The 26,455-nt window shown below is 42.9% G+C and overlaps 1 protein-coding gene across 1 annotated transcript in view; it reads left to right on the top strand.

Moving 5' to 3' along the window:
• The window catches only part of LOC129845846 (dynein axonemal heavy chain 6-like), an 86,927-nt gene that overhangs the window by 36,959 nt on the left and 23,513 nt on the right, over nucleotides 1-26,455 (top strand). Inside the window, exons 14-25 of the mRNA XM_055913770.1 lie at nucleotides 17-220; nucleotides 2,833-2,958; nucleotides 3,143-3,307; nucleotides 6,073-6,140; nucleotides 6,272-6,452; nucleotides 6,651-6,830; nucleotides 7,036-7,175; nucleotides 7,280-7,373; nucleotides 8,683-8,818; nucleotides 10,496-10,683; nucleotides 14,791-14,981; nucleotides 15,348-15,508. Of these exons, the coding sequence (XP_055769745.1) occupies nucleotides 17-220; nucleotides 2,833-2,958; nucleotides 3,143-3,307; nucleotides 6,073-6,140; nucleotides 6,272-6,452; nucleotides 6,651-6,830; nucleotides 7,036-7,175; nucleotides 7,280-7,373; nucleotides 8,683-8,818; nucleotides 10,496-10,683; nucleotides 14,791-14,981; nucleotides 15,348-15,508 (1,834 nt within the window). The remainder of the gene's footprint in view (nucleotides 1-16; nucleotides 221-2,832; nucleotides 2,959-3,142; nucleotides 3,308-6,072; nucleotides 6,141-6,271; nucleotides 6,453-6,650; nucleotides 6,831-7,035; nucleotides 7,176-7,279; nucleotides 7,374-8,682; nucleotides 8,819-10,495; nucleotides 10,684-14,790; nucleotides 14,982-15,347; nucleotides 15,509-26,455) is intronic.

Here is a 26,455-nt window from a genome sequence, read left to right as displayed (position 1 = left end):
GTGTGTGTCTGTGTAGCTGATAGACCAGTGGATTGTGCGATGCCAGGAGTTGAGCATCCCCATCAGTGCCAGCTTCAGCCTCATCAACATCCTGGGCGACCCCTATGAGATCCGCCTGTGGAACGCCGAGGGGTTGCCCCGGGACACCGTTTCCACTGAGAATGGAATCCTGGTTACCCGTGGGCGCCGCTGGCCACTCATGATCGACCCTCAGGATCAGGTGACCCAGCCGATAGCAAATCAGTGCTTTTTGTCTTAAATCATTCAACCAATCAATCAATCAATTAGAAGTATTTGTATTACCACACTTTTCATCTCTTCTGGATTCAGTCGTATTCATATATTTGATTGAGATTCTATAACACATATTTTAATCACAGGTACCTTTATATGCGATGGTGTTGCAAATATTTATTAATGTTATACTTTGTAATACGCTACTTGTCAAGTTGTATTTCTAGTCTATTCTTGTATTGGCTCTGATGCCCAGAGTTATGTTTCTGTGGCTACATCTGCTAAAATAACAGTTGTGTTGTACTGTGTTGTGGCTCAAACCCTGACTCCCATTCCCGTTCCCCAGCCTGGAACAAACCCTGACTCCCATTCCCAGCCTGGAACAAACCCTGACTCCCATTCCCAGACCCCAGCCTGGAACAAACCCTGACTCCCAGACCCCAGCCTGGAACAAACCCTGACTCCCATTCCCAGACCCCAGCCTGGAACAAACCCTGACTCCCATTCCCAGCCTGGAACAAGGCCTGACTCCCATTCCCAGCCTGGAACAAGGCCTGACTCCCATTCCCAGCCTGGAACAAACCCTGACTCCCATTCCCAGACCCCAGCCTGGAACAAACCCTGACTCCCATTCCCAGACCCCAGCCTGGAACAAACCCTGACTCCCATTCCCAGACCCCAGCCTGGAACAAACCCTGACTCCCATTCCCAGACCCCAGCCTGGAACAAACCCTGACTCCCATTCCCAGACCCCAGCCTGGAACAAACCCTGACTCCCATTCCCACACCCCAGCCTGGAACAAACCCTGACTCCCATTCCCAGACCCCAGCCTGGAACAAACCCTGACTCCCAGACCCCAGCCTGGAACAAACCCTGACTCCCATTCCCAGACCCCAGCCTGGAACAAACCCTGACTCCCATTCCCAGCCTGGAACAAGGCCTGACTCCCATTCCCAGCCTGGAACAAGGCCAGACTCCCATTCCCAGACCCCAGCATGGAACAAACCCTGACTCCCATTCCATAACCCCAGCCTGGAACAAACCCTGACTCCCATTCACAGACCCCAGCCTGGAACAAACCCTGACTCCCATTCCCAGCCTGGAACAAACCCTGACTCCCATTCCCAGACCCCAGCCTGGAACAAACCCTGACTCCCATTCCATAACCCCAGCCTGGAACAAACCCTGACTCCCATTCCCAGACCCCAGCCTGGAACAAACCCTGACTCCCATTCCCGTTCCCCAGCCTGGAACAAACCTTGACTCCCATTCCCAGCCTGGAACAAACCCTGACTCCCATTCCCAGACCCCAGCCTGGAACAAACCCTGACTCCCATTCCATAACCCCAGCCTGGAACAAACCCTGCCTCCCATTCCCAGACCCCAGCCTGGAACAAACCCTACCTCCCATTCCCAGACCCCAGCCTGGAACAAACCCTACCTCCCATTCCCAGACCCCAGCCTGGAACAAACCCTCCTCCCATTCCCAGACCCCAGCCTGGAACAAACCCTACCTCCCATTCCCAGACCCCAGCCTGGAACAAACCCTACCTCCCATTCCCAGACCCCAGCCTGGAACAAACCCTACCTCCCATTCCCAGACCCCAGCCTGGAACAAACCCTGACTCCCATTCCCAGACCCCAGCCTGGAACAAACCCTACCTCCCATTCCCAGACCCCAGCCTGGAACAAACCCTACCTCCCATTCCCAGACCCCAGCCTGGAACAAGGCCACAACAGGAGACAACAGCCCTGAGACACTAAGTCTATTCCCACTCTCTCTGTGTTGTAATCACACTCACTCCACGCGCTTGGCCACTCTGTAGTTTGACTCTTAGCTCCAGTCCCCTGACACCTCTTATGTTGCTTCCTGTCATCTTTTGTTTCTTTCTCCTTCTCCTCTCTTTCTTTGGGCCGCTGCCCCAGGGAGCGGTCTGGTGACTGGTTCTGTCTGCCATGCACAGGCCGCGATGGAGATGGGGAGAGACAGGGAGTTAAGCAGGCAGGGAGGCTTGCTGACAGCCTAGCATGGGGACACTTCATTGTTCGGCTGGCGCAGACCAGCTCAAACGCACACAAATAGACTCACACACACACGGCTTGTCTGTCGACTGACTCAAATGTAGTGCAGTTCTGTTTGTCAGTTTTCATTCATGTCGATGAGAGTGATTCAGACCTGCCGGGTTCATGAATCACCAGGGGTGTCAAACTCATTCCATGGAGGGCCTGGTGTCTGCAGGTTTTAGTTTTTTCATTTCAATTAAGCCCTAGACAACCAGGTGTGTGGAGTTCCTGACTAATTAGTGACCTTAATTCATCAATCAAGTAAAAGGGAGGAGCGAAAACCCGGGGACACTCTGCCCTCTGTGGAATGAGTTGAACACCTGTGTCATGGGCAATATAGTGACTTTCTGGTATGAGAGGAATTTTCATGACCCCTCAATGGTGGTCACATGAATACTTTAAAGGGACAATATGGACGTTCTGTCCCTTGTGGCATTGAGATGATTTAGCTACACAATCACAACCTATCTGAAACAAAACAAATGATCCCTCATTTAAAATGCTTTATGTAACTGTGTCTGGTCCGTCTCCAGGCCAACCGTTGGATCCGTTCCAAGGAGACCAAGAACGGTCTGAAGGTGATCAAGCTGACCGACTCTGGTTTCCTGCGAACCCTGGAGAACGCCATCCGCATGGGCATGCCCGTACTGCTGGAGGAGGTCAGTACTATGGCAGCCATTGTAGGTCACGGTTCACCTCGGAGATTCGTCTCAGGGGACAGCTCTAACCTCCATTTTGGGTCTAGAGTTAGCAAAGAGACCTGAGTGAGTTGACTTGGAATAGGAAGAATGGTAAAACTGACCAGCGTGACGTCCATTTTGTGTCCTGGTTGTGTGTGAGTAGCTGAAGGAGACTGTGGACCCGGCTCTGGAGCCCATCCTGCTGAAGCAGACGTTTGTGGCGGGCGGCCGCACCCTCATCCGCCTTGGAGACTCCGACATTGACTACAACAAGAAATTCAGGTTCTACATGACCACCAAGATGGCCAACCCCCACTACCTGCCTGAGGTGGGTCACACAACCTGACATTAGCACCAGCCTTCAGACAAACACTTGTAAAACACCTGACTGGCTAGTGATTTATTCTACCCAGCAGTTTTGGAATGCAGTCCATTTCAGTCTATATTAATATGGCCTGGGTCATGTTTGCTTTGCCTCAGTACCAGATGGGTCATGTTTGCTTTGCCTCAGTACCAGATGGATCATGTTTCACCCCAGAGCAATTTACTCAGAATAATTGGTATTTCCTTTTTAGTTTGTCAAAACCAATGCCGACCAATTGAAAGGAATACATACATGTTTACAATAACTGTAGTAAAGTGTCTGGTTTCTCACCTGTTTCTCAACCACACAAAACACATAAAATAACCACATTAGACGCTCACACAGACACCCTGCCCTTTCTCTCTCCATGCCAAACGTTGGCACTAGGAACACTGTAGCAGTTGGCTCACACAAGGAGCTGTCAGCCTGGCACAGGCCATGATGATGGCTGGTTGCTGGGAACAGCCTTGCCCACCTGCCAGACAGCCATGCCCCTTAGTTCACCCAGCCTACGGGTGCGGCGCCTGCTGCCATTTGAAGGCCCTATCAGCCTGCTCCAGCCCTCTTCAGTCCCACAACACAGGACCGGAGCTAGTCTCAGACCTATTCCCCCGGGCCCAGCAAAGCACAATCTGTCTGTCAACTCCCTTTAAACACACAGCGTACAGTCTGGACACAGCTGTGACAGATAGATGTTCTAACACACAGCTTACAGTCTGGACACAGCTGTCACAGACAGTCTAACACACAGCGTACAGTCTGGACACAGCTGTCACAGATAGATAGTCTAACACACAGCTTACAGTCTGGACACAGCTGTCACAGATAGACAGTCTAACACACAGCGTACAGTCTGGACACAGATGTCACAGACAGTCTAACACACAGCCTACAGTCTGGACACAGCTGTCACAGACAGTCTAACACACAGCATACAGTCTGGACACAGCTGTCACAGACAGTCTAACACACAGCATACAGTCTGGACACAGCTGTCACAGACAGTCTAACACACAGCTTACAGTCTGGACACAGCTGTCACAGACAGTCTAACACACAGCTTACAGTCTGGACACAGCTGTCACACACAGTCTAACACACAGCTTACAGTCTGGACACAGCTGTCACAGACAGTCTAACACACAGCTTACAGTCTGGACACAGCTGTCACAGACAGTCTAACACACAGCTTACAGTCTGGACACAGCTGTCACAGACAGTCTAACACACAGCTTACAGTCTGGACACAGCTTTCACAGACAGTCTAACACTCAGCTTACAGTCTGGACACAGTTGTCACAGATAGACAGTCTAACACACAGCTTACAGTCTGGACACAGCTGTCACAGATAGACAGTCTAACACACAGCTTACAGTCTGGACACAGCTGTCACAGACAGTCTAACACACAGCTTACAGTCTGGACACAGCTGTCACAGACAGTCTAACACACAGCGTACAGTCTGGACACAGCTGTCACAGATAGTCTAACACACAGCTTACAGTCTGGACACAGCTGTCACAGATAGACAGTCTAACACACAGCTTACAGTCTGGACACAGCTGTCACAGATAGTCTAACACACAGCGTACAGTCTGGACACAGCTGTCACAGATAGACAGTCTAACACACAGCGTACAGTCTGGACACAGCTGTCACAGATAGACAGTCTAACACACAGCGTACAGTCTGGACACAGCTGTCACAGACAGTCTAACACACAGCGTACAGTCTGGACACAGCTGTCACAGATAGTCTAACACACAGCGTACAGTCTGGACACAGCTGTCACAGATAGATGTTCCAACACACAGCGTACAGTCTGGACACAGCTGTCACAGATAGACAGTCTAACACACAGCGTACAGTCTGGACACAGCTGTCACAGACAGTCTAACACACAGCATACAGTCTGGACACAGCTGTCACAGATAGTCTAACACACAGCATACAGTCTGGACACAGCTGTCACAGATAGACAGTCTAACACACAGCGTACAGTCTGGACACAGCTGTCACACACAGTCTAACACACAGCTTACAGTCTGGACACAGCTGTCACAGACAGTCTAACACACAGCTTACAGTCTGGACACAGCTGTCACAGACAGTCTAACACACAGCTTACAGTCTGGACACAGCTGTCACAGATAGACAGTCTAACACACAGCTTACAGTCTGGACACAGCTGTCACACACAGTCTAACACACAGCTTACAGTCTGGACACAGCTGTCACAGACAGTCTAACACACAGCTTACAGTCTGGACACAGCTGTCACAGATAGTCTAACACACAGCGTACAGTCTGGACACAGCTGTCACACACAGTCTAACACACAGCTTACAGTCTGGACACAGCTGTCACAGATAGTCTAACACACAGCGTACAGTCTGGACACAGCTGTCACAGATAGACAGTCTAACACACAGCGTACAGTCTGGACACAGCTGTCACAGATAGTCTAACACACAGCTTACAGTCTGGACACAGCTGTCACAGATAGTCTAACACACAGCTTACAGTCTGGACACAGCTGTCACAGATAGTCTAACACACAGCGTACAGTCTGGACATAGCTGTCACAGATAGATAGTCTAACATACAGAGACAGCTGCTAGGATTCATGCTGGATGTTTGCTGAAGTTCATACTGGTTAGTGTGTTATGATTAGTGGTTGGTCTGATTTGATTGGTTGTTGATGTGTGTTCACCCCCCTGTTTTCTAGGTGTGTATCAAAGTGACCATCATCAACTTCACTGTGACCAAGTCTGGTCTGGAGGACCAGCTTCTCAGGTAGACAACACACCTCTTCTCCTCGCTGACTCTCGCTCTCCTCATTAAACGGGTTCAGGCTGTGTGTGTGTGGTTTTCTTGTGGTATGACCGAGTGGTTGACTTGCGTTCCTTCTCTCTCTCCCCTCACAGTGACGTGGTTCGTCTGGAGCGTCCTGACCTGGAGGAACAGAGGAACCAGCTGATTGTGAGGATCAACGCCGACCGCAACCAGCTGAAGGCCATCGAGGACCGCATCCTCAAACTGCTCTTCAACTCCAAGGGAAACATCCTGGACAACGAGGAGCTGGTGCAGACCCTGCAGGAGTCAAAGGTCAGGGGTCACTGTGGGGTCAAGGGGGTAGACAGTAGGATTGTTGAACTCTCAGGTGTGGTCGACTTTCTAACCATCTTTCTGTAGGCCTAGTTTGTGTTCTTCCTGTCCCTCAAATGTCTTTGTGTCGGTTTCCCTTTCTTTCTTTCTCTCTTTCTCTCTCTCTCTCTCTCTCTCACTCGCTCTCTCCCTCTCCAGGTGACGTCAGAGGCCATTAAGCATCGTTTGGAGGAGGCTGAGGCGACAGAGCTGATGATCAACGCGGCCAGGGAGCGCTACCGGCCCGTGGCCTCACGAGGCTCCGTCATGTACTTTGTCATCGCCAGCCTCTCTGAGATAGACCCCATGTACCAGTTCTCCCTCAAGTACTTCAAACAGGTGACCTTTCTGTCACTGTGGTCCAGAATGATTGGTTCTCTGACATTCATAAATCAGCAATGTTGTTTTTCCCTTTGTGTCATAGTGTATCAGCAACATTCACAGTGGGGCTTTTTCCCTCTGAAGTTGACTTTCTCATCTTCACGTCTCCCCAATCACCCCCTCCCTCCCTCCCTCTCTCTCTCCCCTGACCCCCTCCCCGTAGCTCTTTAACTCCACCATAGAGATATCAGAGAAGAGCAGTGTTCTGGAGGAGCGCCTGCAGATCCTCCTGGACCAGACCCTGCTCACCAGCTACACCAACGTATCCCGCGGCCTGTTTGAGCAGCACAAGACCATCTACAGGTAAAGGGGGTTTGACCTTTTCTTTAAGCTGCATTCTGGGTATCAAATGGGCTATACAAATATATTCATGATGATGATGATGATTCATATTTTTGTTTTTTCAGCTTCATGCTTTGTGTGGACATCATGCGCCAGCATGGCGAGGTCTCTGACGCAGAGTGGCAGCACTTCCTGCGAGGAGCGCCCCCCCTTGACAAGGTAGTAAGGTTGATTGACGGGCCCGTCAGCCAATCAAATGGGACTATCGTCCACTGTCAGCCAATTAAAGGCAACTAATGTCCACTCTAAGCCTGTCAAAAAGGATAGATATGTGAGCTCTTAGCAAATCACAGGAAGAATTTCAAGCCCTTTACCAATCAGAGTTTATATATCACCCCTTATTAATCATATTACTGTTCAAACCCAAACCAGAAAGAGGGCTCAGGTTTGTTGTAATATGCAGCACAACATACATGTTGATAAACTGTCAATTGTCACTGGTCTATGTCAGGACTGTCTGGAACTCTCCCTAAAATGAAGATATGTCTTGAGCCAGACAATGATTCCCACTTCTTCTATCCCTCAGCAGTCTTTACTCAGCCCATTAGGAATGCATCATTTTAAATCTCCTAATTAAGAGTGTCTGTATACCAGAGGGCTTGTCAGCCTCTTTCCCGCTCTGCAGGAGAGAGAAACAGAAAGGAAGGAGAGAGTCCCCTGTAACCTGTGATTGTGTGTAGAATACTGATGTCTCCATGTGTCTGTGTGTAATCTATGACCTAGCTGACTCCAGAGACACAGATCTAGGATCAGCTAACCCTCCCCAATTCTATCTCTAATCATAAGGTGTGCCATACACTAAACTAGCCTGAGAACAGTGTGTCGGGACACAGACTTCATAATCTTTCTCTAGAGCAGGGTTTCTAGAAGACTTCTGACAAGCGTAGATTGCTGAATGTATTATTCAATGACTCTATATCTAATGGGTGGTTTAGTCTGTCTCTATATGTCGTTATTTAAACATGGGAAAGATGGCATCTTTGTCTGAAATTGGGACCCTAAACCATTGGGGGACCATTCTCATTAAAATGATGTCCTGCTCCTCCTCCGTCCTCCCCTGCTTATCTTCTCTTCACCCCCCCCCCCCCACCTCATCTTCTCTCCATCCATCACCTCGGGTCTCCACGTAATACCCAATGTCCCCTTGTCCTCCCCTCCTCTTCTGTCTCCTCTCCTCTCCACCCCCCCTCTATCTATCATTCTCTTCTGTCGCCTCTCCACACCCCCTCTCTATCTATCCATTCGCTTCTCTGTGCACTCCACTTCTCTTATCTTTTGTCCCCTCTCCTTTCCTCCTCTCCTCTCCCTTCCTCCATCCCTCTCCCCTCTCTCTCTATCTACATTCCTCCCTCGCATTCTGCATCCCTCTATCTCCAACACCCTATCAATTTTTCCTTTACCGCACCACTCCTTCTCTCTTCCTCCCTCCCCCCTGGCTCTCTCTCTCTCCCTCCCTCTCCCCCATCAGGATCATCCAGAGAGCCCTGACGTGCCATGGCTATCAGAGTTTACCTGGCAGACATGCTGTGAGCTGGAGGATACTCTGCCCTGCTTCAACGGCATCAAGAGAGAGATCACCGCCACACCCATCTCTATAAAACTAGGTAGAGTAGTAACACAGCTAAAATAACCTAGACACCCATCTCTATAAAACTAGGTAGAGTAGTAACACAGCTAAAATAACCTAGACACCCATCTCTATAAAACTAGGTAGAGTAGTAACACAGCTAAAATAACCTAGACACCCATCTCTATAAAACTAGGTAGAGTAGTAACACAGCTAAAATAACCTAGACACCCATCTCTATAAAACTAGGTAGAGTAGTAACACAGCTAAAATAACCTAGACACCCATCTCTATAAAACTAGGTAGAGTAGTAACACAGCTAAAATAACCTAGACACCCATCTCTATAAAACTAGGTAGAGTAGTAACACAGCTGAAATAACCTAGACACCCATCTCTATAAAACTAGGTAGAGTAGTAACACAGCTAAAATAACCTAGACACCCATCTCTATAAAACTAGGTAGAGTAGTAACACAGCTAAAATAACCTAGACACCCATCTCTATAAAACTAGGTAGAGTAGTAACACAGCTAAAATAACCTAGACACCCATCTCTATAAAACTAGGTAGAGTAGTAACACAGCTAAAATAACCTAGACACCCATCTCTATAAAACTAGGTAGAGTAGTAACACAGCTAAAATAACCTAGACACCCATCTCTATAAAACTAGGTAGAGTAGTAACACAGCTAAAATAACCTAGACACCCATCTCTATAAAACTAGGTAGAGTAGTAACACAGCTAAAATAACCTAGACACCCATCTCTATAAAACTAGGTAGAGTAGTAACACAGCTAAAATAACCTAGACACCCATCTCTATAAAACTAGGTAGAGTAGTAACACAGCTAAAATAACCTAGACACCCATCTCTATAAAACTAGGTAGAGTAGTAACACAGCTAAAATAACCTAGACACCCATCTCTATAAAACTAGGTAGAGTAGTAACACAGCTGAAATAACCTAAACACCCATCTCTATAAAACTAGGTAGAGTAGTAACACAGCTAAAATAACCTAGACACCCATCTCTATAAAACTAGGTAGAGTAGTAACACAGCTAAAATAACCTAGACACCCATCTCTATAAAACTAGGTAGAGTAGTAACACAGCTAAAATAACCTAGACACCCATCTCTATAAAACTAGGTAGAGTAGTAACACAGCTAAAATAACCTAGACACCCATCTCTATAAAACTAGGTAGAGTAGTAACACAGCTAAAATAACCTAGACACCCATCTCTATAAAACTAGGTAGAGTAGTAACACAGCTAAAATAACCTAGACACCCATCTCTATAAAACTAGGTAGAGTAGTAACACAGCTAAAATAACCTAGACACCCATCTCTATAAAACTAGGTAGAGTAGTAACACAGCTAAAATAACCTAGACACCCATCTCTATAAAACTAGGTAGAGTAGTAATACAGCTAAAATAACCTAGACACCCATCTCTATAAAACTAGGTAGAGTAGTAACACAGCTAAAATAACCTAGACACCCATCTCTATAAAACTAGGTAGAGTAGTAACACAGCTAAAATAACCTATAGATTACCACTAGGTAGAGTAGTAACACAGCTAAAATAACCTAGAGATTACCACTACTTTGTAATCTGCTAATGTTGTTAATGGAGCTTCTTTTACAATGTTTCTGAATTCACTCTCTGCCTAGCTACAGAAGTAGATGAATATTGGAGTGTGTGTTCCCAGGTCGTCTGGAAGTGTGTTTCAACCCAGAGAACTGGCAGGGCTACGTGTCTGACTCCCAGCTGCCTCCCTACTCAGAGGAGATGTCTGAAGAAGAGAAGGAGCAGGCAGACGGGGTCAGGGGTCACTGGGATCAGAGACTGGGGGCCTTCCAGAAACTGGTGCTCATCAAGAGCTTCATGGAGGAGAAGGTAGTGGGGGTTGTTGGTGTGTGTGTGTGTGTGTGTGTGTGTGTGTGTGTGTGTGTGTGTGTGTGTGTGTGTGTGTGTGTGTGTGTGTGTGTGTGTGTGTGTGTGTGTGTGTGTGTGTGTGTGTGTGTGTGTGTGTGTGTGTATAGTGTGTGTGTGTGTGTGTGTGTGTATAGTGTGTGTGTGTGTGTGTGTGTGTGTGTGTGTGTGTGTGTGTGTGTGTGTGTGTGTGTGTGTGTATATAGTGTGTGTGTGTGTGTGTATATAGTGTGTGTATAGTGTGTGTATAGTGTGTGTGTGTGTATCAGTCTGCTTGTGATGGTGAAAGAGCTGCCAGTTTTCTTGGCATCTCTCTCATTGTTTGTTGTATATCAATGGTCATATTTGATAGAGGTTGCCCTTCAGGCCATACAGCGATATCTGCGGTTATGTTCATCCATCCATTTTGTTTAGGGTGTGTTCTTAAATTCAATCTGGAGTGCCAGAGTGTGCTCTGTGCGTTGGTAAATCAGAGCGTTGTCAGATTGTACGTTGGTAAATCAGAGCGTTGTCAGATTGCTCGTTGGTAATTCAGAGCGTTGTCAGATTGTGCGTTGGTAAATCAGAGCGTTGTCAGATTGTACGTTGGTAAATCAGAGCGTTGTCAGATTGTACGTTGGTAAATCAGAGAGTTGTCAGATTGTACGTTGGTAAATTCAGAGCGTTGTCCGATTGTACGTTGGTAAATTCATAGCGTTGTCAGATTGTACGTTAGTAAATCAGAGAGTTGTCAGATTGCTCGTTGGTAATTCAGAGCGTTGTCAGATTGCTCGTTGGTAATTCAGAGCGTTGTCAGATTGTGCGTTGGTAAATCAGAGCGTTGTCAGATTGTACGTTGGTAAATTCAGAGCGTTGTCAGATTGTACGTTGGTAAATCAGAGAGTTGTCAGATTGCTCGTTGGTAATTCAGAGCGTTGTCAGATTGCTCGTTGGTAATTCAGAGCGTTGTCAGATTGTACGTTGGTAAATCAGAGCGTTGTCAGATTGTACGTTGGTAAATCAGAGCGTTGTCAGATTGTACGTTGGTAAATCAGAGCGTTGTCAGATTGTACGTTGGTAAATTCAGAGCGTTGTCAGATTGTACGTTGGTAAATTCAGAGCGTTGTCAGATTGTACGTTGGTAAATCAGAGCGTTGTCAGATTGTACGTTGGTAAATCAGAGCGTTGTCAGATTGTACGTTGGTAAATCAGAGCGTTGCCAGATTGTACGTTGGTAAATTCAGAGCGTTGCCAGATTGTACGTTGGTAAATCAGAGCGTTGTCAGATTGTACGTTGGTAAATCAGAGCGTTGTCAGATTGTACGTTGGTAAATCAGAGCGTTGTCAGATTGTACGTTGGTAAATCAGAGCGTTGTCAGATTGTACGTTGGTAAATCAGAGCGTTGTCAGATTGTGCGTTGGTAAATCAGAGCGTTGTCAGATTGTACGTTGGTAAATCAGAGCGTTGTCAGATTGTACGTTGGTAAATCAGAGAGTTGTCAGATTGTACGTTGGTAAATTCAGAGCGTTGTCCGATTGTACGTTGGTAAATTCATAGCGTTGTCAGATTGTACGTTAGTAAATCAGAGAGTTGTCAGATTGCTCGTTGGTAATTCAGAGCGTTGTCAGATTGCTCGTTGGTAATTCAGAGCGTTGTCAGATTGTGCGTTGGTAAATCAGAGCGTTGTCAGATTGTACGTTGGTAAATTCAGAGCGTTGTCAGATTGTACGTTGGTAAATCAGAGAGTTGTCAGATTGCTCGTTGGTAATTCAGAGCGTTGTCAGATTGCTCGTTGGTAATTCAGAGCGTTGTCAGATTGTACGTTGGTAAATCAGAGCGTTGTCAGATTGTACGTTGGTAAATCAGAGCGTTGTCAGATTGTACGTTGGTAAATCAGAGCGTTGTCAGATTGTACGTTGGTAAATTCAGAGCGTTGTCAGATTGTACGTTGGTAAATTCAGAGCGTTGTCAGATTGTACGTTGGTAAATCAGAGCGTTGTCAGATTGTACGTTGGTAAATCAGAGCGTTGTCAGATTGTACGTTGGTAAATCAGAGCGTTGCCAGATTGTACGTTGGTAAATTCAGAGCGTTGCCAGATTGTACGTTGGTAAATCAGAGCGTTGTCAGATTGTACGTTGGTAAATCAGAGCGTTGTCAGATTGTACGTTGGTAAATCAGAGCGTTGTCAGATTGTACGTTGGTAAATCAGAGCGTTGTCAGATTGTACGTTGGTAAATTCAGAGCGTTGTCAGATTGTACGTTGGTAAATCAGAGCGTTGTCAGATTGTACGTTGGTAAATCAGAGCGTTGTCAGATTGTACGTTGGTAAATCAGAGCGTTGTCAGATTGTACGTTGGTAAATCAGAGCGTTGTCAGATTGTACGTTGGTAAATCAGAGCGTTGTCAGATTGTACGTTGGTAAATCAGAGCGTTGTCAGATTGTACGTTGGTAAATTCAGAGCGTTGTCAGATTGTACGTTGGTAAATCAGAGAGTTGTCAGATTGCTCGTTGGTAATTCAGAGCGTTGTCAGATTGTACGTTGGTAAATCAGAGCGTTGTCAGATTGTACGTTGGTAAATCAGAGCGTTGTCAGATTGTACGTTGGTAAATTCAGAGCGTTGTCAGATTGTACGTTGGTAAATCAGAGCGTTGTCAGATTGTACGTTGGTAAATCAGAGCGTTGTCAGATTGTACGTTGGTAAATCAGAGCGTTGTCAGATTGTACGTTGGTAAATCAGAGCGTTGTCAGATTGTACGTTGGTAAATTCAGAGCGTTGTCAGATTGTACGTTGGTAAATTCAGAGCGTTGTCAGATTGTACGTTGGTAAATCAGAGAGTTGTCAGATTGCTCGTTGGTAATTCAGAGTGTTGTCAGATTGCTCGTTGGTAATTCAGAGCGTTGTCAGATTGTGCGTTGGTAAATCAGAGCGTTGTCAGATTGTACGTTGGTAAATTCAGAGCGTTGTCAGATTGTACGTTGGTAAATCAGAGAGTTGTCAGATTGCTCGTTGGTAATTCAGAGCGTTGTCAGATTGCTCGTTGGTAATTCAGAGCGTTGTCAGATTGTACGTTGGTAAATCAGAGCGTTGTCAGATTGTACGTTGGTAAATCAGAGCGTTGTCAGATTGTACGTTGGTAAATCAGAGCGTTGTCAGATTGTACGTTGGTAAATCAGAGCGTTGTCAGATTGTACGTTGGTAAATTCAGAGCGCTGTCAGATTGTACGTTGGTAAATCAGAGCGTTGTCAGATTGTACGTTGGTAAATTCAGAGCGTTGTCAGATTGTACGTTGGTAAATCAGAGCGTTGTCAGATTGTACGTTGGTAAATTCAGAGCGTTGTCAGATTGTACGTTGGTAAATTCAGAGCGTTGTCAGATTGTACGTTGGTAAATCAGAGCGTTGTCAGATTGTACGTTGGTAAATTCAGAGCGTTGTCAGATTGTACGTTGGTAAATCAGAGCGTTGTCAAATCGTACGTTGGTAAATTCAGAGCGTTGTCAGATTGTACGTTGGTAAATTCAGAGCGTTGTCAGATTGTACGTTGGTAAATTCAGAGCGTCGTCAGATTGTACGTTGGTAAATTCAGAGCGTTGTCAGATTGTACGTTGGTAAATTCAGAGCGTTGTCAGATTGTACGTTGGTAAATTCAGAGCGTTTGTCTCTCGGAGCGTTCAGAGCACACTGGACTCTCTGGCGCGAGGACGAGGGTTGATCCCAGCATTCTGACCTCACAACTACCGTCAACCACCCAAGCTGACTGGCTAACGTTGGCTAGCTTGCTAGCTACTTCCAGACACATAATGAGAGAACACCTCACTCTGATCATTTTCCTCGAGCAGAGCTGGTTCGGCTGGTTTCATGTTATCCTGAGTGTTGGTGACTGTAACTGTTCTGCTGGCAACATTTTAATTATGTTTTTTTGCCAACGTTTGCTGACAGCGGCCATATTCAGCAGGTGTTGAACGTTTGTCAATTCAGTTATTCTGCTCTCTGACACGCTCAAGAGGAGAGTACTCTGAAATCAGAGTAGATAGCCAGAGGGAATTGATTTACTCTCCCTGCCACTCTCTCTCCCTCCCTCCCTCTAGGTGGTGTTTGCGGTGACAGAGTTTGTGATCGTGAGCCTGGGGAAACAGTTTGTAGAGAACCCTCCTGTTGACCTGGCCACTCTCTACAGTGACATGTCTCCCTCCACCCCCCTGGTCTTCATCCTCAGTACCGGATCAGACCCCATGGGAGCCTTCCAACGCTTCGCCAAGGAGAGGGGGTACCTGGACAGGTGAGGGGATACCTGGACGGGTGAGGGGGTACCTGGACAGGTGAGTGGGTGGGACAGAGGGAGGATGGAGGAGAAGGGGAGGGAGGGAGGGGGGGAGGGAGGGGTAGTTGGGTACCCCTGTCCCCCTCTCTGAGACTGTTCCCCTCTCTATGTCCGTCTCCTGTATCTCAGTATTAACAACTTGTCCTTCTTTCTCATCATGTGTCCGAGTTTGGCTGGTGTAGGCCATCACTGTAAATAAGAATTTGTTCTTAACTGACTTGCCTAGTTAAATAAAGATTCAATGAAAAATAAATAAATAAAAATATCTCTCTAGGTCAGGGTCCTCCCTGTCCCTCAGTATTAACCCTCTGTCTCTCTCTCCAGGGTGAGGTCTATCTCTCTGGGTCAGGGTCAGGGTCCTATAGCTGAGAAGATGATTCTGGAAGCTCTGAAGAGTGGTAACTGGATCTTCCTCCAGAACTGTCACCTGGCTGTGTCCTGGATGTTAGCCATGGAGGAACTTATCAAGACCTTCACTGAGCCGGGTCAGACACCCTATACAGACATCCTAAACACACACACACACACCCTACACACAGACACACTAAACACACACACACTACCCACACACACCCTACACACAGACACACACACACCCTACACACATACACCCTAAACACACACACACACACACCCGACACACACACACACACACACACACACACACACACACACACACACACACACACACACACACACACACACACACACACACACACACACACACACACACACACACACACACACACACACTACACACAGACACACACACACCCTACACACAGACACCCTAAACACACACACACACTACACACACACACATACACCCTAAACACACACATACACCCTAAACACACACATACACCCTAAACACACACACACACTATACACACACACCCGACACACACACACACACCCTACACAGAGACACACACACACCCTACACACAGACACCCTAAACACACACACACACACTACACACACACACTACACACACACACACACACACACACCCATCCAACACACACACACACACACCACACACACACACACACACACCCACACACGCACCATTTATATTGACCATATTCCCTACACAGTACATGACATCCTACACCGTAGTTTAGGCACTGGAGCAGACCACTGTATTCCCACCTACTGTCCCTAGACGAAACATATCATTTGGTCCAAATATGGTTTTCCAACAGCGTGATTGAAGTTTTTCAACAGAATGTCACTGTTCACATATCTAGACACACTACAACAGAATACCACTGTTCACATATCTAATGGATAGATACACTACAACAGAATACCACTGTTCACATATCTAATGGATAGACACACTACAACAGAATACCACTGTTCACATATCTAGACACACTACAACAGAATACCACTGTTCACATATCTAGACACACTACAACAGAATACCACTGTTCACATATCTAGACACACTACAACAGAATACCACTGTTCACATATCTACTGGATAGATACACTACAACAGAATACCACTGTTCACATATCTACTGGATAGATACACTACAACAGAATATCACTGTTCACATATCTAATGGATAGACACACTACAACAGAATATCACTGTTCACATATCTAGACACACTACAACAGAATATCACTGTTCACATATCTAGACACACTACAACAGAATATCACTGTTCACATATCTAATGGATAGATACACTACAACAGAATACCACTGTTCACATATCTAATGGATAGACACACTACAACAGAATATCACTGTTCACATATCTAGACACACTACAACAGAATACCACTGTTCACATATCTAATGGATAGACACACTACAACAGAATACCACTGTTCACATATCTAGACACACTACAACAGAATACCACTGTTCACATATCTAATGGATAGACACACTACAACAGAATACCACTGTTCACATATCTAGACACACTACAACAGAATATCACTGTTCACATATCTAATGGATAGACACACTACAACAGAATACCACTGTTCACATATCTACTGGATAGACACACTACAACAGAATATCACTGTTCACATATCTAATGGATAGACACACTACAACAGAATACCACTGTTCACATATCTACTGGATAGACACACTACAACAGAATATCACTGTTCACATATCTAGACACACTACAACAGAATATCACTGTTCACATATCTAATGGATAGACACACTACAACAGAATACCACTGTTCACATATCTAATGGATAGACACACTACAACAGAATATCACTGTTCACATATCTAGACACACTACAACAGAATACCACTGTTCACATATCTAGACACACTACAACAGAATATCACTGTTCACATATCTAATGGATAGACACACTACAACAGAATACCACTGTTCACATATCTAATGGATAGACACACTACAACAGAATACCACTGTTCACATATCTACTGGATAGACACACTACAACAGAATATCACTGTTCACATATCTAATGGATAGACACACTACAACAGAATACCACTGTTCACATATCTACTGGATAGACACACTACAACAGAATATCACTGTTCACATATCTAGACACACTACAACAGAATATCACTGTTCACATATCTAATGGATAGACACACTACAACAGAATACCACTGTTCACATATCTAATGGATAGATACACTACAACAGAATATCACTGTTCACATATCTAGACACACTACAACAGAATACCACTGTTCACATATCTAATGGATAGATACACTACAACAGAATATCACTGTTCACATATCTAATGGATAGACACACTACAACAGAATACCACTGTTCACATATCTAATGGATAGACACACTACAACAGAATACCACTGTTCACATATCTACTGGATAGACACACTACAACAGAATATCACTGTTCACATATCTAATGGATAGACACACTACAACAGAATACCACTGTTCACATATCTACTGGATAGACACACTACAACAGAATATCACTGTTCACATATCTAGACACACTACAACAGAATACCACTGTTCACATATCTACTGGATAGACACACTACAACAGAATATCACTGTTCACATATCTAGACACACTACAACAGAATACCACTGTTCACATATCTAGACACACTACAACAGAATACCACTGTTCACATATCTAATGGATAGATACACTACAACAGAATACCACTGTTCACATATCTAATGGATAGATACACTACAACAGAATACCACTGTTCACATATCTAATGGATAGACACACTACAACAGAATACCACTGTTCACATATCTACTGGATAGACACACTACAACAGAATACCACTGTTCACATATCTAATGGATAGATACACTACAACAGAATACCACTGTTCACATATCTAGACACACTACAACAGAATACCACTGTTCACATATCTAATGGATAGATACACTACAACAGAATACCACTGTTCACATATCTAGACACACTACAACAGAATACCACTGTTCACATATCTACTGGATAGACACTACAACAGAATACCACTGTTCACATATCTAAACACACTACAACAGAATATCACTGTTCACATATCTAATGGATAGACACACTACAACAGAATACCACTGTTCACATATCTAGATACACTACAACAGAATACCACTGTTCACATATCTAGACACACTACAACAGAATATCACTGTTCACATATCTAGATACACTACAACAGAATACCACTGTTCACATATCTAGATACACTACAACAGAATACCACTGTTCACATATCTAGACACACTACAACAGAATATCACTGTTCACATATCTAATGGATAGACACACTACAACAGAATACCACTGTTCACATATCTAGACACACTACAACAGAATACCACTGTTCACATATCTAGACACACTACAACAGAATACCACTGTTCACATATCTAGACACACTACAACAGAATACCACTGTTCACATATCTAGATACACTACAACAGAATACCACTGTTCACATATCTACTGGATAGACACACTACAACAGAATATCACTGTTCACATATCTACTGGATAGACACACTACAACAGAATACCACTGTTCACATATCTAGACACACTACAACAGAATACCACTGTTCACATATCTAATGGATAGACACACTACAACAGAATATCACTGTTCACATATCTAGACACACTACAACAGAATACCACTGTTCACATATCTAATGGATAGACACACTACAACAGAATACCACTGTTCACATATCTAATGGATAGACACACTACAACAGAATATCACTGTTCACATATCTAGACACACTACAACAGAATACCACTTTTCACATATCTAGACACACTACAACAGAATACCACTGTTCACATATCTACTGGATAGACACACTACAACAGAATACCACTGTTCACATATCTAATGGATAGACACACTACAACAGAATACCACTGTTCACATATCTAGACACACTACAACAGAATACCACTGTTCACATATCTAATGGATAGACACACTACAACAGAATACCACTGTTCACATATCTAATGGATAGACACACTACAACAGAATATCACTGTTCACATATCTAGACACACTACAACAGAATACCACTTTTCACATATCTAGACACACTACAACAGAATACCACTGTTCACATATCTACTGGATAGACACACTACAACAGAATACCACTGTTCACATATCTAATGGATAGACACACTACAACAGAATACCACTGTTCACATATCTAGACACACTACAACAGAATACCACTGTTCACATATCTAATGGATAGACACACTACAACAGAATACCACTGTTCACATATCTAATGGATAGACACACTACAACAGAATACCACTGTTCACATATCTACTGGATAGACACACTACAACAGAATATCACTGTTCACATATCTACTGGATAGACACACTACAACAGAATACCACTGTTCACATATCTAGACACACTACAACAGAATACCACTGTTCACATATCTAATGGATAGACACACTACAACAGAATACCACTGTTCACATATCTAGACACACTACAACAGAATACCACTGTTCACATATCTAGACACACTACAACAGAATACCACTGTTCACATATCTAGACACACTACAACAGAATACCACTGTTCACATATCTAGACACACTACAACAGAATACCACTGTTCACATATCTACTGGATAGACACACTACAACAGAATACCACTGTTCACATATCTAAACACACTACAACAGAATACCACTGTTCACATATCTAGACACACTACAACAGAATACCACTGTTCACATATCTAATGGATAGACACACTACAACAGAATATCACTGTTCACATATCTAGACACACTACAACAGAATATCACTGTTCACATATCTAATGGATAGACACACTACAACAGAATACCACTGTTCACATATCTAGACACACTACAACAGAATACCACTGTTCACATATCTAATGGATAGACACACTACAACAGAATACCACTGTTCACATATCTAATGGATAGATACACTACAACAGAATACCCCTGTTCACATATCTAATGGATAGACACACTACAACAGAATACCACTGTTCACATATCTAGACACACTACAACAGAATACCACTGTTCACATATCTAGACACACTACAACAGAATACCACTGTTCACATATCTAGACACACTACAACAGAATACCACTGTTCACATATCTAATGGATAGATACACTACAACAGAATACCACTGTTCACATATCTAATGGATAGATACACTACAACAGAATACCCCTGTTCACATATCTAATGGATAGACACACTACAACAGAATACCACTGTTCACATATCTAATGGATAGACACACTACAACAGAATACCACTGTTCACATATCTAATGGATAGACACACTACAACAGAATATCACTGTTCACATATCTAGACACACTACAACAGAATACCACTGTTCACATATCTAGACACACTACAACAGAATACCACTGTTCACATATCTAGACACACTACAACAGAATACCACTGTTCACATATCTAATGGATAGACACACTACAACAGAATACCACTGTTCACATATCTAGACACACTACAACAGAATACCACTGTTCACATATCTAATGGATAGACACACTACAACAGAATACCACTGTTCACATATCTAGACACACTTCAACAGAATACCACTGTTCACATATCTAATGGATAGACACACTACAACAGAATATCACTGTTCACATATCTAGACACACTACAACAGAATACCACTGTTCACATATCTACTGGATAGACACACTACAACAGAATACCACTGTTCACATATCTAAACACACTACAACAGAATACCACTGTTCACATATCTAGACACACTACAACAGAATACCACTGTTCACATATCTAGACACACTACAACAGAATACCACTGTTCACATATCTAGACACACTACAACAGAATACCACTGTTCACATATCTAGACACACTACAACAGAATACCACTGTTCACATATCTAGACACACTACAACAGAATACCACTGTTCACATATCTAGATACACTACAACAGAATACCACTGTTCACATATCTAGACACACTACAACAGAATACCACTGTTCACATATCTAGATACACTACAACAGAATACCACTGTTCACATATCTAATGGATAGATACACTACAACAGAATACCACTGTTCACATATCTAATGGATAGACACACTACAACAGAATACCACTGTTCACATATCTACTGGATAGACACACTACAACAGAATACCACTGTTCACATATCTAATGGATAGACACACTACAACAGAATATCACTGTTCACATATCTAGACACACTACAACAGAATACCACTGTTCACATATCTAATGGATAGACACACTACAACAGAATATCACTGTTCACATATCTAGACACACTACAACAGAATACCACTGTTCACATATCTAATGGATAGATACACTACAACAGAATATCACTGTTCACATATCTAGACACACTACAACAGAATACCACTGTTCACATATCTAATGGATAGACACACTACAACAGAATATCACTGTTCACATATCTAATGGATAGACACACTACAACAGAATATCACTGTTCACATATCTAGACACACTACAACAGAATACCACTGTTCACATATCTAGACACACTACAACAGAATACCACTGTTCACATATCTAGACACACTACAACAGAATACCACTGTTCACATATCTAGACACACTACAACAGAATACCACTGTTCACATATCTAGACACACTACAACAGAATACCACTGTTCACATATCTAATGGATAGATACACTACAACAGAATACCACTGTTCACATATCTAATGGATAGACACACTACAACAGAATACCACTGTTCACATATCTAATGGATAGATACACTACAACAGAATACCACTGTTCACATATCTAGACACACTACAACAGAATACCACTGTTCACATATCTAATGGATAGACACACTACAACAGAATACCACTGTTCACATATCTAATGGATAGACACACTACAACAGAATACCACTGTTCACATATCTAGACACACTACAACAGAATACCACTGTTCACATATCTAGACACACTACAACAGAATACCACTGTTCACATATCTACTGGATAGACACACTACAACAGAATACCACTGTTCACATATCTAATGGATAGACACACTACAACAGAATACCACTGTTCACATATCTAGACACACTACAACAGAATACCACTGTTCACATATCTAGACACACTACAACAGAATACCACTGTTCACATATCTAATGGATAGATACACTACAACAGAATACCACTGTTCACATATCTAATGGATAGACACACTACAACAGAATACCACTGTTCACATATCTAGACACACTACAACAGAATACCACTGTTCACATATCTAGACACACTACAACAGAATACCACTGTTCACATATCTACTGGATAGATACACTACAACAGAATACCACTGTTCACATATCTAATGGATAGACACACTACAACAGAATACCACTGTTCACATATCTAGACACACTACAACAGAATACCACTGTTCACATATCTAGATACACTACAACAGAATACCACTGTTCACATATCTACTGGATAGACACACTACAACAGAATACCACTGTTCACATATCTAGATACACTACAACAGAATATCACTGTTCACATATCTAGACACACTACAACAGAATACCACTGTTCACATATCTAATGGATAGACACACTACAACAGAATACCACTGTTCACATATCTAGACACACTACAACAGAATACCACTGTTCACATATCTAATGGATAGATACACTACAACAGAATACCACTGTTCACATATCTAATGGATAGACACACTACAACAGAATACCACTGTTCACATATCTAGATACACTACAACAGAATATCACTGTTCACATATCTAATGGATAGACACACTACACCAGAATACCACTGTTCACATATCTAGACACACTACAACAGAATACCACTGTTCACATATCTACTGGATAGACACACTACAACAGAATACCACTGTTCACATATCTAATGGATAGATACACTACAACAGAATACCACTGTTCACATATCTAGACACACTACAACAGAATACCACTGTTCACATATCTAATGGATAGACACACTACAACAGAATACCACTGTTCACATATCTAATGGATAGATACACTACAACAGAATACCACTGTTCACATATCTAATGGATAGACACACTACAACAGAATACCACTGTTCACATATCTAGATACACTACAACAGAATATCACTGTTCACATATCTAATGGATAGACACACTACACCAGAATACCACTGTTCACATATCTAGACACACTACAACAGAATACCACTGTTCACATATCTACTGGATAGACACACTACAACAGAATACCACTGTTCACATATCTAATGGATAGATACACTACAACAGAATACCACATATCTAGACACACTACAACAGAATACCACTGTTCACATATCTAATGGATAGACACACTACAACAGAATACCACTGTTCACATATCTAATGGATAGATACACTACAACAGAATACCACTGTTCACATATCTACTGGATAGACACACTACAACAGAATACCACATATCTAGACACACTACAACAGAATACCACATATCTAGACACACTACAACAGAATACCACTGTTCACATATCTAGACACACTACAACAGAATACCACTGTTCACATATCTACTGGATAGACACACTACAACAGAATACCACTGTTCACATATCTAATGGATAGATACACTACAACAGAATACCACTGTTCACATATCTACTGGATAGACACACTACAACAGAATACCACTGTTCACATATCTAGATACACTACAACAGAATACCACTGTTCACATATCTAGACACACTACAACAGAATACCACTGTTCACATATCTAGATACACTACAACAGAATACCACTGTTCACATATCTAGATACACTACAACAGAATACCACTGTTCACATATCTACTGGATAGATACACTACAACAGAATACCACTGTTCACATATCTAGATACACTACAACAGAATACCACTGTTCACATATCTAGACACACTACAACAGAATACCACTGTTCACATATCTAGACACACTACAACAGAATACCACTGTTCACATATCTACTGGATAGATACACTACAACAGAATACCACTGTTCACATATCTAATGGATAGACACACTACAACAGAATACCACTGTTCACATATCTAGACACACTACAACAGAATACCACTGTTCACATATCTAATGGATAGACACACTACAACAGAATACCACTGTTCACATATCTAATGGATAGATACACTACAACAGAATACCACTGTTCACATATCTAATGGATAGACACACTACAACAGAATACCACTGTTCACATATCTAATGGATAGACACACTACAACAGAATACCACTGTTCACATATCTAATGGATAGATACACTACAACAGAATACCACTGTTCACATATCTAATGGATAGACACACTACAACAGAATACCACTGTTCACATATCTAATGGATAGACACACTACAACAGAATACCACTGTTCACATATCTAATGGATAGACACACTACAACAGAATATCACTGTTCACATATCTACTGGATAGACACACTACAACAGAATACCACTGTTCACATATCTACTGGATAGACACACTACAACAGAATACCACTGTTCACATATCTACTGGATAGACACACTACAACAGAATATCACTGTTCACATATCTAATGGATAGACACACTACAACAGAATACCACTGTTCACATATCTAGACACACTACAACAGAATACCACTGTTCACATATCTAATGGATAGACACACTACAACAGAATACCACTGTTCACATATCTAGACACACTACAACAGAATACCACTGTTCACATATCTAATGGATAGACACACTACAACAGAATACCACTGTTCACATATCTAGACACACTACAACAGAATACCACTGTTCACATATCTAGACACACTACAACAGAATACCACTGTTCACATATCTAGACACACTACAACAGAATACCACTGTTCACATATCTAGACACACTACAACAGAATACCACTGTTCACATATCTAAACACACTACAACAGAATACCACTGTTCACATATCTAGACACACTACAACAGAATACCACTGTTCACATATCTAGATACACTACAACAGAATATCACTGTTCACATATCTAATGGATAGACACACTACAACAGAATACCACTGTTCACATATCTAGATACACTACAACAGAATATCACTGTTCACATATCTAATGGATAGACACACTACAACAGAATACCACTGTTCACATATCTAGACACACTACAACAGAATATCACTGTTCACATATCTAATGGATAGATACACTACAACAGAATTCCACTGTTCACATATCTAGACACACTACAACAGAATACCACTGTTCACATATCTAGATACACTACAACAGAATACCACTGTTCACATATCTAATGGATAGACACACTACAACATCAGCCAACCAGGTACGGGGTCATATTGCCATAGACCTGTGTACTGTACAGTTGAAGTCGGAAGTTTACATACACCTTAGCCAAATATATTTAAACTCAGTTTTTCACAATTCCTGACATTTAATCCTAGTAAAATTACCCTATCTTAGGTCAGTTAGGATCACCATTTTATTTTACGAATGTGAAATATCAGAATAATAGGAGAGAATTATTTATTTCAGCTTTTATTTATTTCATCACATTCCCAGTGGGTCAGAAGTTTACATACACTCAATTAGTATTTGGTAGCATTGCCTTTAAATTGCTTAACTTGGGTCAAACGTTTTGGGTAGCCTTCCACAAACTAGCCTTCCACAAACCCATTCCTCCTGACAGA

This window comes from Salvelinus fontinalis, unplaced genomic scaffold, assembly GCF_029448725.1.
Source record: "Salvelinus fontinalis isolate EN_2023a unplaced genomic scaffold, ASM2944872v1 scaffold_0381, whole genome shotgun sequence".
In the NCBI taxonomy this organism is placed as follows: domain Eukaryota; kingdom Metazoa; phylum Chordata; class Actinopteri; order Salmoniformes; family Salmonidae; genus Salvelinus; species Salvelinus fontinalis.
Note: the sequence above shows the minus strand (reverse complement) of the source record. Positions and strands in the feature narration are given on the sequence as shown.